The sequence below is a fragment of the Symphodus melops genome, assembly GCF_947650265.1.
Source record: "Symphodus melops genome assembly, chromosome: 3".
Lineage (NCBI taxonomy): Eukaryota > Metazoa > Chordata > Actinopteri > Labriformes > Labridae > Symphodus > Symphodus melops.
In genome coordinates, this window is record NC_136693.1 from 2,517,805 (window position 1) to 2,532,198 (window position 14,394).

Here is a 14,394-nt window from a genome sequence, read left to right on the forward strand (position 1 = left end):
TGCGCGGCTTTGTGCTGCCTTCAGGGACTGTAGGAAAAACTATGATAACAATATGGGCCTCAGTGTATACAAGTCAATATGCTACGTTTCGTGGAAAAATGTCAATAAACAGAGAGATATATAGAGAAAAAAGCTGAATGAGTCTCCAGGAGTATTGATGCTTTAAAACTAAAAATCTATTGTACCGAAGAGTAAAGAAAATAAATATTTAGGTGCAAGATTTTTTATTATGCACTGAGAGATAGAGGAAAAAATGTTAAGAAACAAATAATAAAAAGAAAGAAGATTGTTGTAATAAAGACAAAAATTCAAAGAATTGTATTTCAACCTATCTAAAAATGTCATATTTGAAAAAAAAAAATCAAATTTCATTATTCATTATCATTTCACATACAATTGGTTGAAAATGTGTTAAAATATATTTATTCAATTCCCGGACAGTTTGACACACTTCAACTTATTAAAGTTGATCTATTTGCATTGAAATAAAACAGCGCCTCCTTGAGACAGAATCAAACACTCCCTATAACTGAGCAATTTGACTTATCACAACGCGACACCATCGACAACAACAACAATGGCGTAGATCCGCCAGGCCAGAAGTTAACTTTGGTCAGTGAAAGAAAACAACACGAATCAAAACAAAAAGAAAAGCCTGCGGACAGACTGCGACGTCAAATTGTTCGCAACAGAAATAATCACGCTTCTCTGTCATCCATTTTGCTGTCGTATTTGCTGGGCATAACCTGTTACCATAGAAACCAATGTGGATCAGACCTGTATTGTCGTCTCTTTCGGATCGTGTTGACGCCACGTCCTCCTCGCGCCGTGTCTGATCGGGGCCGTGATAGGGCTGACGGGCCGTCATGAAGTTCATCATCCAGTGAAAGTAGGAGGGCGAGAATATTCTGATTGATGCTCATAGTGAAAAGAACAAACAGTCTCAAATACAATAAAACATGCAGTAAAACATTCTTTATTTCTGACAGAATTGTGTCAACACCAGACAGAAATGTACGTTTTAAATTTTTTTCTTTTATTTTCCCAATTTTGTAATTACATATTTGGATCAAATTGTATTAGATGTGGGTAAACCGAAGACCTCGGAGAAAACCCGTACCCCCCCCCCCCCCCCCCCCACCCCCAGGGACCTTCAGTCCTGCATCATGCGGTCAACTCTCTGTGCTACTCAGCAGGCTGGTAGCACAGTGAGTAAGAGGCACACGACGCGGGACATGTTGAAAATGTTCCCAAAGACCTCTTTGACGCTGGCCTTCGGCTTCATCAACAGGTGTTTCGTCAGGGTGTCCACAATATACCTGATGACAGACTCATTCTGATCCAGCATGCTAATCCACAGCGTATCTGCACCGACGACCTTGCAGAGCTCCTTGTGAACGCGTTTAAGGAGTTTCTTCACGTTGGCCGGGGTGAGCTTGATGGAGGGTTTGCTGCCGTTCATCTCTTCCAAGAGCAGCTCAGTCATACGTGCGATGGCTGATCTACAGGCATCACTGGAATAACTGTGGATGATGTTTTTAAGGATTTCCTGAAGAAGCCCCGTCACCAGAACCTCATAGATGATCTTGTCAAACACGCGCCTTCCTGCGTCCTGTGATGAAGCTTGCTGAAGTTTTGCTGCCAACATGTCGATTTGACACTGTGAGAAAGCTGAAGCTCGACTCTCGTCACACATGTGCCTTCCTGCGTCCTGTGATGAAGCTTGCTGAGATTTTGCCGCAAACATATCGACTTGACACTGCGAGACAGCTGAAGCTCGACTCTCCACCACAACTTCCTCGATCTTTGTCAGAGCGGCAGAGGCGAGGTCCGTCCTCTCCTCGTGTTCCTCTTTCTGCACCTTAAGCCAGCCCCACATCATCTTCATAAAGTTGTCCACTTTAGGGCGAATGATGTCCATAAAAAACTTTTTGAGTTTGTTGCCTTTTGACAGATTGGTGAAAATGAACTCAGCCAGAATCTTCTCGGTCAGTTCATACTTACCCTGTGTGATGTTGCTGGCCATCCTTTGGTACAGACACATCTCCGTCTCATCCTCCTCCGGTGGGATCATTTCCTCCAATATGTCATCCAAGCCATCGCTCATCGACTCAATGGATACTTCTTTTTTATGAAGCTTATTTGCAAGTTGTTCCCTCAGTTTTGCAAACAAGTTGATGATGGACTTCTTGGCAAATCGTTTTACGAGAAAAGCCTTAGTGGCATGACTGATCTTCTTCCATGCGGGCATCTTCTCTGACTCAATTAACTCACGCAACCTGCGTGGAGTTCCTGCTAACTCTATTAAGCGCTGACTGTCGCTCTCGATGATTTCAACTATAATAGAAGATACCTCGTCTGAATCCCTGCCAGAGCTGGAGACAAGACGGGTTAATTCTTTCTCTGAAGGATCATTCTCTTCATCAAAAATGGTGATCTCCTCTGCCTGTTCTTCCAGGATTGTCTTGACATTTTCCTTGGTCAAATACAAGGTGCTGTCTCTGGAAATAACACTTCCCAAGGGAGTTCTGCTGCGACTTCTCGCTCCAGCTTCATCCAGCTCGTCCTGCTGTCGTGTCTTTGTCGACTCCTGTGTTATTTTACTTTCCTGTTCTCTTCTAAACTTAGATGGTAATTTCACAGTTTGGGAATATTTTTGCAGAACGGTGATGAGATTTGCTGCCATTTTCTTCAGCCTGCCTGTGAATCTCTTGGAGGCCATGGGTTCATCGCTCTCGTTGACTTGCTCCGTGTTAATCCTCTCCGTTACCTCTTTGACCACGAGCTTGGTCACCTCCTCTGTGCTCTGGCAACGGATGTCCTTTTGGGTACACATCACCTCTGCCAGGGCCAGTGTGATCGAGTCACCCAGACACTGTTGGACCTGCTCTTCAGTGACACTCATCTGGGATTTGGAGGATCCTGAGCTTTCAGAGGATTCAGAAGAACTTTGTTTGGAGTTCCTCCTGTTCAGTAGTCTGTAGATGTGTGTGGCTAAAACATTGACTAAATCTACACACATGGCCGTGATGATTTCCTTGATCTCTTTGCCGTGAGACCCCTCCTTCAGATCAGCCCACTGCTTCTCTGTGATCTTGTCCATAAACATGTCCACGACAGGACGAAGAATTTCTGGTGTGACCACTGGAATAGACTGCACCATCGTCTGGTTGGCATTTGAGCTCTGCATTGTTGCTGTGATTGGATTGTAAAATAATACTAATCTTGTATTATAATTAGATAATAATCTAATGTGTGTGGAACTAAACTAAATTAGCTTTCCTGCTGTTGGTGTGTGTCGTGTGTGTCCTCAGCCGATGTGAATTTCTCTTGGGGTCGATTCATAAACTCTGCACCTTTAATCTATGCTCCTTTGATGTATGACGTCACGAATGACAGACAAAAACATACATTCTAATGAGTAGGCTTTTTTTTCTAACCCTTCTAAAGCTTTATTTAAAGTGACAGTAAGCAACACGAACATTCCATCAGGAAAAACAACAGACAGAAGGCGGATGATGTTTTTTTTTTTTTTTTATCCCAACATTGACTTGCAGAGAACCCAGCCGTGAGCATTCCTTCGCAGGGTGTCTTGATTCTGTTGTAGCTCAAAGAATCCTCCATAGTTGTGTATTTTTTTTCAAAAATCTTAAAAGATTTTCAATCGTGGGTTTTTTGCCTTTGTCACCATGGAAACCATATGTGCATCTGTCAAACTGGTTTTTCAAGAAAAATAAAGTTCATCAGTCCACAGGACAAAACTCCAACTTCATTCAACTATTCAAGGTAAGAAAACAAATCGCTCTTTACCTGTCCTTTGTGTTGTTAGTAAAAAGCTTCAATAGTCTTGAGCTTTACGAGAAAAAAACTCACACAACTACGAACTTTGGTTCTGTTTGAAGTTTCACCTTGTTGACAGAGTGCAAAAATAACTAGCGAAACTTAACAGCTTAATTTCTTTACATTTGTATTAATGATAAAGGTTTGTTAACGTGTATGTTTAGAGTTGTCTTAAAGTATAAACAGTTAAGTGCACGAGGCTACAAAAACTGTTTATCTATGCTAATATGAGAGTAGCACATGTTTCACTAGAGTAATGTAACCTCCCATGTCCTTTTTTCCTTCACGTTTATTGTCAAGAAAGGGTCAGATTTTTGTGTAGAGGCGATAAGTATATCGTTATTTGGATTAATGGGTTTTTGCTGATTTACTGTCCTTCTTTGACATTAGAGTGGATTCTCCAAAAGAAGAATATCTGGCAAAAGGAAAGTGAAATGAGCTCAACAGAAGAGCCTTTGAACCTCGTCATTGACAGGTCGAGCCATCTACTCCTGCAGTCTTCTGCCCCCCTGAAAGGCATCCATGGAGCTGACCAATCAGAGGCAAGTGAGCACATGGGGAGAGGCTTCGTGCAGAGGCTAAAATAAAAGGAAGGTTTTTACAAACACAAGTAAAAGACAAATAAGATGTTATTTGCAAAGCTACTCTATAGGTTTCACAGACCTACAACATAATATAACAGAATAATATGGGAACTTTCAAGTTAGGATGCAAATTCTACACTTAACCACACGGTGAAACCCGTTATTTTGTTGCTTAAGTTTTATTATTTTTTTGGTTGCACTCGGAAAACAATAAGGTAATTTTAAAAAGGGAGGATGTGCAACATTTTACACATTAAAATCTAAAGACACAAAAGGCGTCTATTTTTTGCCAGAGCGTGCTCCATTAATTTGCAACAAAGCAGATCAGGTGCAACAGGAAGTCAGACATCAAAATTATACAAAAGATTTGGTTGATTATCAGAATAATGTACTCTGATTTGACTTTACTACCTTAATAAAGTGTCACAATAGTTACTTACCCAGAGAAAAAGCACAACAACCCAAGACAAATCCAAGTTCACCCTTCTTGTTTGTTCTTGTGTTTATAGCAGTTTTATACCATATTAAATGTATCATCATGGATAGGTGGTCAACATAGACTCTTTACATGGACTAACGATTGTTTTCCTTAAGATCTTTTTGGGCAGTGATTCTTAATTACTTTTCACATGTTCTGTTCATCATTTTTCTCATATTGTCAGGAAGCATGTGTTTGATATCCGATGCAATCTTATGTTTGTCTCTTTCTCTGTCTGTTTGTTGTTGCTTTGCAGGAACAGGTCTGCAAAAACCAAGGCAACCTTTCAGCACAGATGGATCAATCTTTTTCCTGCAACCATTGTGGGAAGAGTTTCAGCCAATCAGGCAGCCTGAAAATTCACAAGCGTATCCACACTGGAGAAAAGCCGTACTCCTGTGACCATTGTGGGAAGAGTTTCAGTACATCAGGCTACTTGAACATTCACAAGCGTATCCACACTGGAGAAAAGCCGTACTCCTGTGACCATTGTGGGAAGAGTTTTAGACATTTAGGCAGCTTGAAAAGTCACAAGCATATCCACACTGGAGAAAAGCCTTACTCCTGTGACCATTGTGGGAAGAGTTTCAGTACATCAGGCTACTTGAACATTCACAAGCGTAGCCACACTGGAGAAAAGCCGTACTCCTGTGACCATTGTGGGAAGAGTTTTAGACATTTAGGCAGCTTGAAAAGTCACAAGCGTAGCCACACTGGAGAAAAGCCTTACTCCTGTGACCATTGTGGGAAGAGTTTCAGCCAATCAGGCCACTTGAAAATTCACAAGCGTATCCACACTGGAGAAAAGCCTTACTCCTGTGACCATTGTGGGAAGAGTTTCAGCCAATCAGGCTACTTGAACATTCATAAGCGTAGCCACACTGGAGAAAAGCCTTACTTCTGTGACCACTGTGGGAAGCATCACTAACGCGTCCATTCAAGAGAAAAGGTCAATCAGTGCACCAATAAACCTTTTCGAAATTAACAACCTCATCAGCCGACTGGTTGTCCAAAGTTCACGCATGGATTGTAAAAGCGGTTGTGAAATTGAGTAAAAATAAATATTATGCATGAGATCCAAGTTGTACATTTTGTATTGTTTTCTACATTTCTGTAGCTACAGCAACAAACAAAAAATACACAGGCATAATCAAAATGGATAAACAACCTTTAGTTAAGGGAATACATTTATATAACAATACTTAAGACACTGAAGAGTTTTCAAATGATTCCTGCACTACACAATTTCAAATGAACGTACCCAACTCAAAAAACTGGATGTGATTAAGGCAACATAAATTCGCTTCAGTGATACAAAGTCTGCACCCCACCTCAATCCTACCACACATCTCATTACATTCAAGACTTGCTGGCACTTATTATTTTTCTCACGTGATTTCTCCAAGTTTATTCTCTGATCTAATTCGACCCCTAAGTATCTAAAGCTCATTTGATATCACTTCCATACATTTTTAGTTTGCAATTTGCATCCTCCACCTTTGCTCCATACATCGTCCGTTTCTGGCCAAGTCTTACTGTATGCGTATCTTGACTGTAACAAACTTTGCTGAGGTTCTGTATGTGCATATAAATATGGATCAGCATAACAGATCTCCTTTTATGTCAGGTCATGCATGAAATGTATCTGAAATAAATTGTGTAGGTCAAATCATGACTAAGATAAAGAAATATATTTACAATTTAATTTCATTATTAAAAAATAGAAAATAGTGCACAAACCCTCACGATAAACAGGATTATGTCAGTTCCACTTCATAAAATACTGTTTTACTAATAATACAGTATTTTTAGTAAAACAGGCACTGGAAAAAAATGTATCATGATCAGTGATTTTCTGAAATCCCTTCACCACTTGATGTCGGTAAATCCGTGACATCGTCTTTTAAAAGTCTGAACGATCATCAATCACGCAGCTACATTCATGGTCTGAGCCATTAAACTGCTAATGTGTAAAAACAGACAAAGCAAGAATCATCAGTAATCATGAAGAAGTTAGAACCCGTCTTTCTTCTCACTAAACTCGGTCTGATGTCGCTTCGGATTTTAAAAAGCGTCTGCATGAATGAATCGTAGAACAAACTCGGACACGATGAACTCTGTTGATGGATGAAGCCCGACTCGACTCGTCTCCTCGTCGTCAGCCATCCTCTGCCAGCAGCGATCTAAAAGTCTGCAGCTCTCTGACGCTCGTGGAAATCCTTCGAAAAGAAAACGGCTACATCAAGAAGAGTGCACACGTGTGTAAAATGGATGAAACAGTCATTAAAAAGCCCCCCCCCCACCCCCACCCCCCCCCTCCCTCCCAATATATTCTGAATGACATTAACTCTTTGAGGATATAAGGAGAGGAATCTAGAGTTTTGATTTGATCAAATTTTAATTTTATTCAACTTTATACTCATTGCACATTTAGATTTTATTAGTCTAAATATTATTTATTTTATTTTACCTCAATTAAATAATTTAATTAATTATTTTCAATTTCACTGTATGTCTGACATATTTTGAAATTGACAATAAAGCGAACCTTGAAACCTTGAAATGTAAAATGATCCTGTTTCCTCCTATGGGGAAGATACATATTGAAGTGCTCCAGACTGCAAACAGTTTGAGGTAACAAACCCAACCCTCTCTTTGTCTGCTCAGTTTGGAGAGTTAACTCACAGCAGCTGCATAGAAAACTAAAATCATGATTGACCAGATATTTATAGACATGATCACACGATCTCTGACGGACTCTCTTACCGTCCGAAGGCGTTGAGCAGAGAGACGACCTCCTGTCGGCTGAGCTGGAATCTGGGTCGCCGGTCACCGGACGAGGGCAGAGCTTCAATCTGTCGCTCTGAAAACAAAATCTTCAGCGACGTTCCTAATCCCTGAGTCTGATGACGACACAGAGAGGACGACAATGATGTTTTACTACAGAGCTGATCGCCTCATTACACCATTTATTATGGAACAACAGAGAATCAGTGATGTCGTAGTTAGCTGTGGAAGAGCTTATTTTTGTATTATTGTTTTACTCATGGAAGTAACTGCTGAATATTTTCACTTTTTTTTAATTGATGTTTTGGTTGGTGAAGAAAAAAGTGAAAATGGGCGCTTGTGGATCAGTGGTTAGTGCACGTGTCTTATGTACAGAAGCTGTAGTCCTCAAAGCGAGCAGCCCGGATTTGAACCTGACCTGTGGCTGCTTTCCCTCACATCCTTCACCTCTCTCTCTCTCTCTCTGTGTCTCTCTCTCTCTCTCTCTGTGTCTCTCTCTCTCTCTCTCTCTGTGTCTCTCTCTCTCTCTGTGTGTCTCTCTCTCTCTCTGTGTGTGTCTCTCTCTCTCTCTCTCTCTGTGTGTGTCTCTCTCTCTCTCTCTCTCTCTCTCTCTCTCTCTCTCTCTCTGTGTCTCTCTCTCTCTCTCTGTGTGTGTCTCTCTCTCTCTCTCTCTCTCTCAACTGTACTATCTCTATAATGACACGACCTGAAATAAACCTTTAAAAAAAATTCTACACATCTTAAAAAAAAGCTGAGTTGTTGGTTTTCCTCCCAATCAGAGTTGTTTTACACTTTTATTCAGTCGGCTAATTGTTTAACTTTTGATAAAGTAATTTGTCCAGGAAATGTTTCAAATGTTAAACAGTTTGTGTCGAGTGCAGTTTTTTTTTTTTTCTTTTTTAAACCTATTACTAATGTATTTTTTTTCAAAACGTTTCTGCTACAAAACAACATTTTAAGTTAAGAACCTGATCGGCACAATTCAATAAAGTTTTTGGTCAAATGTATTTAGTTAAATTCCACCACTGTACAGTTTCTGATACGTAATTAAAGGAGCAATATGTAACTGTGACACCTAGTGTTTAAAATGGGTACTGCAGTCCAAACTCAACACATTGTAGAAAGCTGTCTTTCGATCATCGATCGATCATAGAGTAAGATCACTTTATGATCAGTAAATATCTTACATCTCGGTCCTTTAATGTAACTGTTTTAAAACATGTTCCGACCTGAAGTTTTCCCCACAGTCGACATTTGAAGCAGCCCACACAGTCCATGATCCTGGAGATGTTGACGAACGCCAGTCTGAAGTCCTCCTGACGTAAACGCAGCGCAGAAAACACAATCATGCTACTTTAATGGACGATGACTTTCAGATCAAGCCTTGAAATCACCTCAAAACAGTGGCATAAATACACGATGCATAACCAAATACAGTGAATGGAGACGAGATGAAATGATTTCCTTTAAAATAGACGAAGTCAACAGCACATCTGTCGATCTATTTCTACAGTTCTCAGGTCAAACTTTCCGACCTTCAGTTTGGCTGCTTCCTTTTCGTCTCCAGCGAACAGAGACGTCTCGTCGAAGTGCAGCGGGAAAGATCTGGAGATGCAGCAGCATACACGTGTTGAACATTAATAAATGTAAAGAGTGTGGCCTAACTTCTTGCTTCTTGCGTTTGTACTCGGCGTCACACTGACCTGGCCAGCTGCAGGATGTGCAGCAGCAGCTCTTTGTGTCTGCGGTCCTCCTCGGCTCTGCCCGTGTACAGCTGAAAAGACGGCTGCTGGAAGAACGGCAGAGCTTTGGCCAGAGCTCTCAGCTCGATCAGGTACAGGAAGTAGAGGTTACGCAGCCTCTTCGGCCCCTCGCCGGCCGTCAGCTCGGAATCGAAACGGCCTCTGAACTCTGCCACGTTGTGACCCCACTTCTTCTCGAACCAGCTGTCTGAGGGCGAGGAAGGGGAACAGAGGGAGGGGCTTACTGCACAGCTGAGGATGAACAGCGATGGCTGTGTTCGCTCTACGTCCGGGGTCTGTGGCCTGTCTTTTGTGTGCGAGCTGATCTCACCCGGTTGATGTATTGCAGGCTTCCCACACCCTTCTGCCTCACCTGATTAAAATCTATTCAATTGGATTCGAAAAAAAAAAAAAAAAAAGAGACAAATCCCCAGATGGGGAACTCATGTTCCACCTGGTCAATCCACACACAAAACAACATGATGCCGTTCTTGTTCCGGATGCTTTCTTCACCTCGGTTTGAAGAGCTCGTAGATAACACGGCTGCAGCTTTCCTACATGACAACGTTTGGATTTCTTAACATGTCACTTGCAAGCTCCCTTAATGCTCAAAGCTTCTGATATATCTGCTTTTGAAACCCCGGATCACTCTCTGCAAAATACTCTGATGTCTTCTGGGATGTGCAGTGCGCTGATCAGCGTGCTGATATTTCAAACGGTAAGGATTACTTGGATGATGTCGTGATATACTCCTCCTGCTGGTCTCATCATGTTACCATCATGTGTTCACTCGTCCAGCCCAAGAACCTCAGACTCCTGACGAGGAGAAACTGAATCACGCAGAATCATCTGTGGGTTATATTTCAAAGTCTTTCATCATAACATAAAGACTGAAAACAGGAGGAAATTAAAACTCGAAAGAGTTAAACGTTGTTTATTTGAGGCTTTTCCCTAAAACAGGATTTGTTGGGGTCCAAACCAAAATGAGAAATGAGATCTTAAAATGGTCCTCTGAAATGTCTAATTATCAATCAAAGTCAAATATTCTGAAGCATTCTGCCTTAACGAAGCTACAAGACGTAATCCAGTTCACCACAGTGGGACGAGCCCATGCTAAAAAAAACCCCACTAACTCGCAGTATAATCCACGCATCATGCACCCAGCATTCATTTCCAGCCTTGTAAAGACAAGCCCGCCTTTCTACCACATACCTGAAACAGCCTGAACGTGTCTGAAATGAAGATTTACTTAAAACACAGTCAATTAAAAAAAGAGCTTTGGGTTGAAATTGTAAATGGTAAATGGACTTGAGCTTGTAAAGCGCTTTTCTAGTCTACTTTCTAGACTACTCAAAGCGCTTTTACACCTACCCATTCACACCCATTCACACTGATGGGCTGGATATGTGGCCCATCCAGTATCTATCCATTCATACGCCCCAGACGCAGCAGGGGGAGCAATTTGGGGTTAAGTGTCTTGCCCAAGGACACATCGGACATGTTGCTCGCAGGAGCTGGGGATCGAACCCTCAACCTTCCGATTGAGGGGCGACGAGTCTACCAACTGAGCCACAGCCGCCCCGGTAATAGTTTTAAGACAGATCTGGATGTCTGGAGTCACCAACACCTCCAAGTTTATCACTGGCCTAAAGGAGAGGCGGACTTCGTAGTGACTCACCACACAGGAGGTATCTGGCGCTCAGGTGAATGTTGATGCTGGCGTGGAGGCCAGAGATGAGCCTGTAGAAAGCTCGTTTCTCCACACACTGACCTGACACACACACACACACACACACACACACACACGAACAGAGAATCGATAAAAAAAAGAAAAAACAATCCAAAGTCTGTCTTTGAATCTTCCGCTGACATGTTGACTTACCTTCCAACCATCCGGGGAAAGTCTTTGCTGTAATTATTAAAAGTGAATGTTTTAGTGACTGGGCACAGGCAGAAAGAGTTTGAAGTGTGTTGAGATGTTCAGGTGAGTGCGTCTCACACCTTCACTTCCAGGGCTGCCGTGGAACGAGTTGGGAATCAGCGGCCGCTTGACGGTAAAGGGTCTGTGGGGGAGTAAAAACAGTGATTCACAAGTGAAGACATACGCTCTCATTGAACTCCTCTACTGTCCCGCTTCTGCTTCACTTCACTTGAAACAGTTCTCGTCGTAGATGCTGTTCCAGATCCTCCAGGCCTCTGGTCCTCTGTAGCCCGTGAAGCGCTCCGGGTTCAGCAGCAGGTCCACGTACTGGGAATCCGGCGACTCCTCGTCTGAAAACATCAACCCGCTTTAATCGGCTTGAAATCACAAAAAAAAAAAAAAATACACACAGTTTATAATTTAGCTGGACCGACCTGTGTGTGTTCTCCTTGAGGTTGTTTTTACAATAACACATCATTTAGCGCTGCGCTCCTCCTCAAACTGTTTATTTTGTTCCCTACTAAAATGTATAGATGTCAATCATTTTACCTTCAATGACCACACCTGAGGTCTTCTGATTATTGCTTACAAGCGTTCACGGTTACCTTCGAGCACGCAGAAGCGCTCCGCCTCCTCCTCGTCGTGTTCGCTCCACTTCAGCAGAGCTTCTCTGATCTCCTCGCTTTAAAAGAAAAACAGACGTCAAAACGTCTGCTTCAATATTTACAATCCTTCTATCTTTTCATTGTTAGCGTGTATTACTATGGTAACAACTTTCTATTTGCTCATAGCTAACTGGCTAACTCCTGCTCCTGTGTGTTACACTCATCATGTTATACCTGCTCCTCACCTCAAAGAGACGTCTACAGCTCCGAGACGTCCCGCCTCCTCACATTCACCGCGCTGCTCATTCGATTCTGCTGAATACTGAAACACACACACACACACACACACACACACACACACACACACACACACACACACACACACACACACACACACACACACACACACACACACACACACACACACACACACACACACACACACACACACACACACACACACACACACACACACACACACACACACACACACACACACACACACACACACACTTTAATCACATCTTAACTATCTCTCAGCAGAGTGTTGTGTCTTCATGCAGATTTGTTTGTGTTCTGAGGAAGAAGACGGGAACGTTTCAAACCCGACCAAACGCGTTTCTTTATGCACATGGTTAATGAACGAGTCTCTGAGAGCCGTGGTGTTGGGAGTCTTTGTGCGACCTCCCTCTACTGTTAGAATGTGAGGAATTAAACACGGGAATCTTTATGTTTTCAGGTTCATGGATCTGTCTGACTGCACGTGAAAAAGACTCACCTTGTTGTGTGAGGACGATCTGATTCCTTCCGGCACGTCGTTCTGTGAGCAGACACAGCAGAGAGCTTCTTTTTACCCCACGACAGCTTTTACAGGAAACTTTGAAGTTCTCCACATTTATATGAACGCTTTGAGGGGGTGTCGATTCAGGTTTATGAATAATTAATAATTGATAAATGACTGGATGATGACTCACAGGCTCACAGGGCTTCACAGCACAGTCCTGCAGGCCGCAGTGACTGCTATCCGTCCAGAAGGGACACGGCTTGTCCAGGTTCACCTGCAGACGATCAGGTACGACATGACAACACCTCCGAAACAGACTCTCTGCGCGTGTGTGTGTGTGTGTGTGTGTGTGTGTGTGTGTGTGTGTGTGTGGTTCAGTACCTTGTAGAACCTGAAGTAGTCGGACTCCAGAAGAGTCTGAAGTTTGGGGAAAAGCTGCTCGTTGTTGAAGCGGTCGATGGTTTCCACGTCACAGGCGCAGTCGTCCAGGTGACCTGTGACCTTTGTGACACAGAAAACACAGACGGCTGGTCGGTCGGTCTTTAGTGCGGACGCTAAGCTGGCAGGAAGTCGGGAAGCGGAGCGTCAAACTGCTTTGAGCTCAAAGCCTCACCACCATGTTTAAAACTCAGATCTTCTCTTATCACCCGATCCTTCACTACATCTCATCACAATGACATACAGGTGTTTACACTCCCATAGAAGTCAAATGGCTGCATTTAACAACAAGAGAAAAAAGACCCAAAAAAATCATAAATACAAAATTAAAACCAGCACTATACATGACTAACTTTTGTGTATTTTTTAACGTTGAATGCACGTTGAATTAGCCCACATCAAACACTTTATAATGCCCTGTTTTCAATGTGCTTTATAACAACACTGCAGGATCTGAGCTGTTCACATGACAGGAAGTCAACATATGATGGTCAGAGAGAATATAAAGCTGATTAAACAAGCCGACAGTGAACATGTAAAACATCGGAGTTATAGCAGCAGCAGTCAAATGAATCCATCAACATCATGATAGTCAAACACAGGCCGAGAAAAATCAACCACAAACCGACAACTTTACTTTGTTGACTTTGTGAATTCCTCTTTTCTGGATTTTCATGTCTCACGGCTGCAGCCCACTGAACATGTTACAAGCTTTAAGCTGTGTGTGTGTGTGTGTGTGTGTGTGTGTGTGTGTGTGTGTGTGTGTGTGTTGTCTCGCTCACCTGACAGAAGCACCTGCAGTGTGCAGAGCCGGACACGAGCACGAGCACGAGCACGAGCAGGAAGAGGAGGATGCAGACCCCCAGCTTCATAACGACCTTTCCTCTTTCCACGGACCTGTATGCCTCTCGAAGTTTAGAAGAATGCTTCGCTTCAGGAGAAGTTTGGTGGAAGCGGAGACGTGAAGTGACGCCACACTTCCTGGTATTTCACTCGTCTCCGGTCCGCTACGTGGATTACGTGACGAGATGATCAGCAGCTGTGATGACACGCTCGGACTTTAGTCACACATGAAGATGTTTTTATGATTCAAATACAAGGTGGAAAAGTGCAGAGATCCTTTTTTAGCCTGTATTTCATTTTTCTGATAAACTTATTTTAAACTTAGTATTTCCTTATTTTTTTTATCTGACTGAAGCCTGCAGTGTGTCAAAA

General features: G+C 42.6%; 2 protein-coding genes across 2 annotated transcripts; one reads left to right on the forward strand and one right to left on the reverse strand.

Moving 5' to 3' along the window:
- The first annotated feature begins 3,671 nt into the window (after positions 1–3,671).
- LOC306821154 (uncharacterized protein) lies at positions 3,672–5,978 on the forward strand. Its single transcript, XM_079339401.1, has 3 exons — positions 3,672–3,786; positions 4,231–4,382; positions 5,159–5,978. The coding sequence occupies exons 2-3, from the start codon at positions 4,275–4,277 to the stop codon at positions 5,828–5,830; spliced, it is 780 nt and encodes a 259-aa protein (XP_079195527.1). The 5' UTR covers positions 3,672–3,786; positions 4,231–4,274; the 3' UTR covers positions 5,831–5,978.
- A 609-nt stretch (positions 5,979–6,587) lies between these two features.
- Positions 6,588–14,072, reverse strand: ero1a (endoplasmic reticulum oxidoreductase 1 alpha). Its single transcript, XM_079339391.1, has 15 exons — positions 13,962–14,072; positions 13,123–13,242; positions 12,932–13,015; positions 12,736–12,777; positions 12,203–12,279; positions 11,958–12,034; positions 11,582–11,702; positions 11,433–11,494; positions 11,314–11,340; positions 11,110–11,202; positions 9,393–9,639; positions 9,225–9,294; positions 8,919–9,005; positions 7,669–7,805; positions 6,588–7,121 (listed from the first exon to the last, which is right to left on the reverse strand). Exons 1-15 carry the CDS (start codon positions 14,049–14,051, stop codon positions 7,061–7,063), a joined length of 1,395 nt encoding a protein of 464 aa, XP_079195517.1. The 5' UTR covers positions 14,052–14,072; the 3' UTR covers positions 6,588–7,060.
- Between the last annotated feature and the right edge of the window lie 322 nt (positions 14,073–14,394).

Bases quoted from the DNA above. Each gene is read 5' to 3' on its own strand.
- ero1a (XM_079339391.1), bottom strand. From the start codon at position 14,051: ATGAAGCTGGGGGTCTGCATCCTCCTCTTCCTGCTCGTGCTCGTGCTC. The intron at 9,640-11,109 runs GTGAGTCACTAC...CCTCGCCCTCAG, and splicing joins CGCCAGATACCTCCTGTGTG to ACAGCTGGTTCGAGAAGAAG. The intron at 7,806-8,918 runs GTCGGAACATGT...TGTCGTCATCAG, and splicing joins GACTGTGGGGAAAACTTCAG to ACTCAGGGATTAGGAACGTC.
- LOC306821154 (XM_079339401.1), top strand. From the start codon at position 4,275: ATGAGCTCAACAGAAGAGCCTTTGAACCTCGTCATTGACAGGTCGAGC. The intron at 4,383-5,158 runs GCAAGTGAGCAC...GTTGCTTTGCAG, and splicing joins ATGGAGCTGACCAATCAGAG to GAACAGGTCTGCAAAAACCA.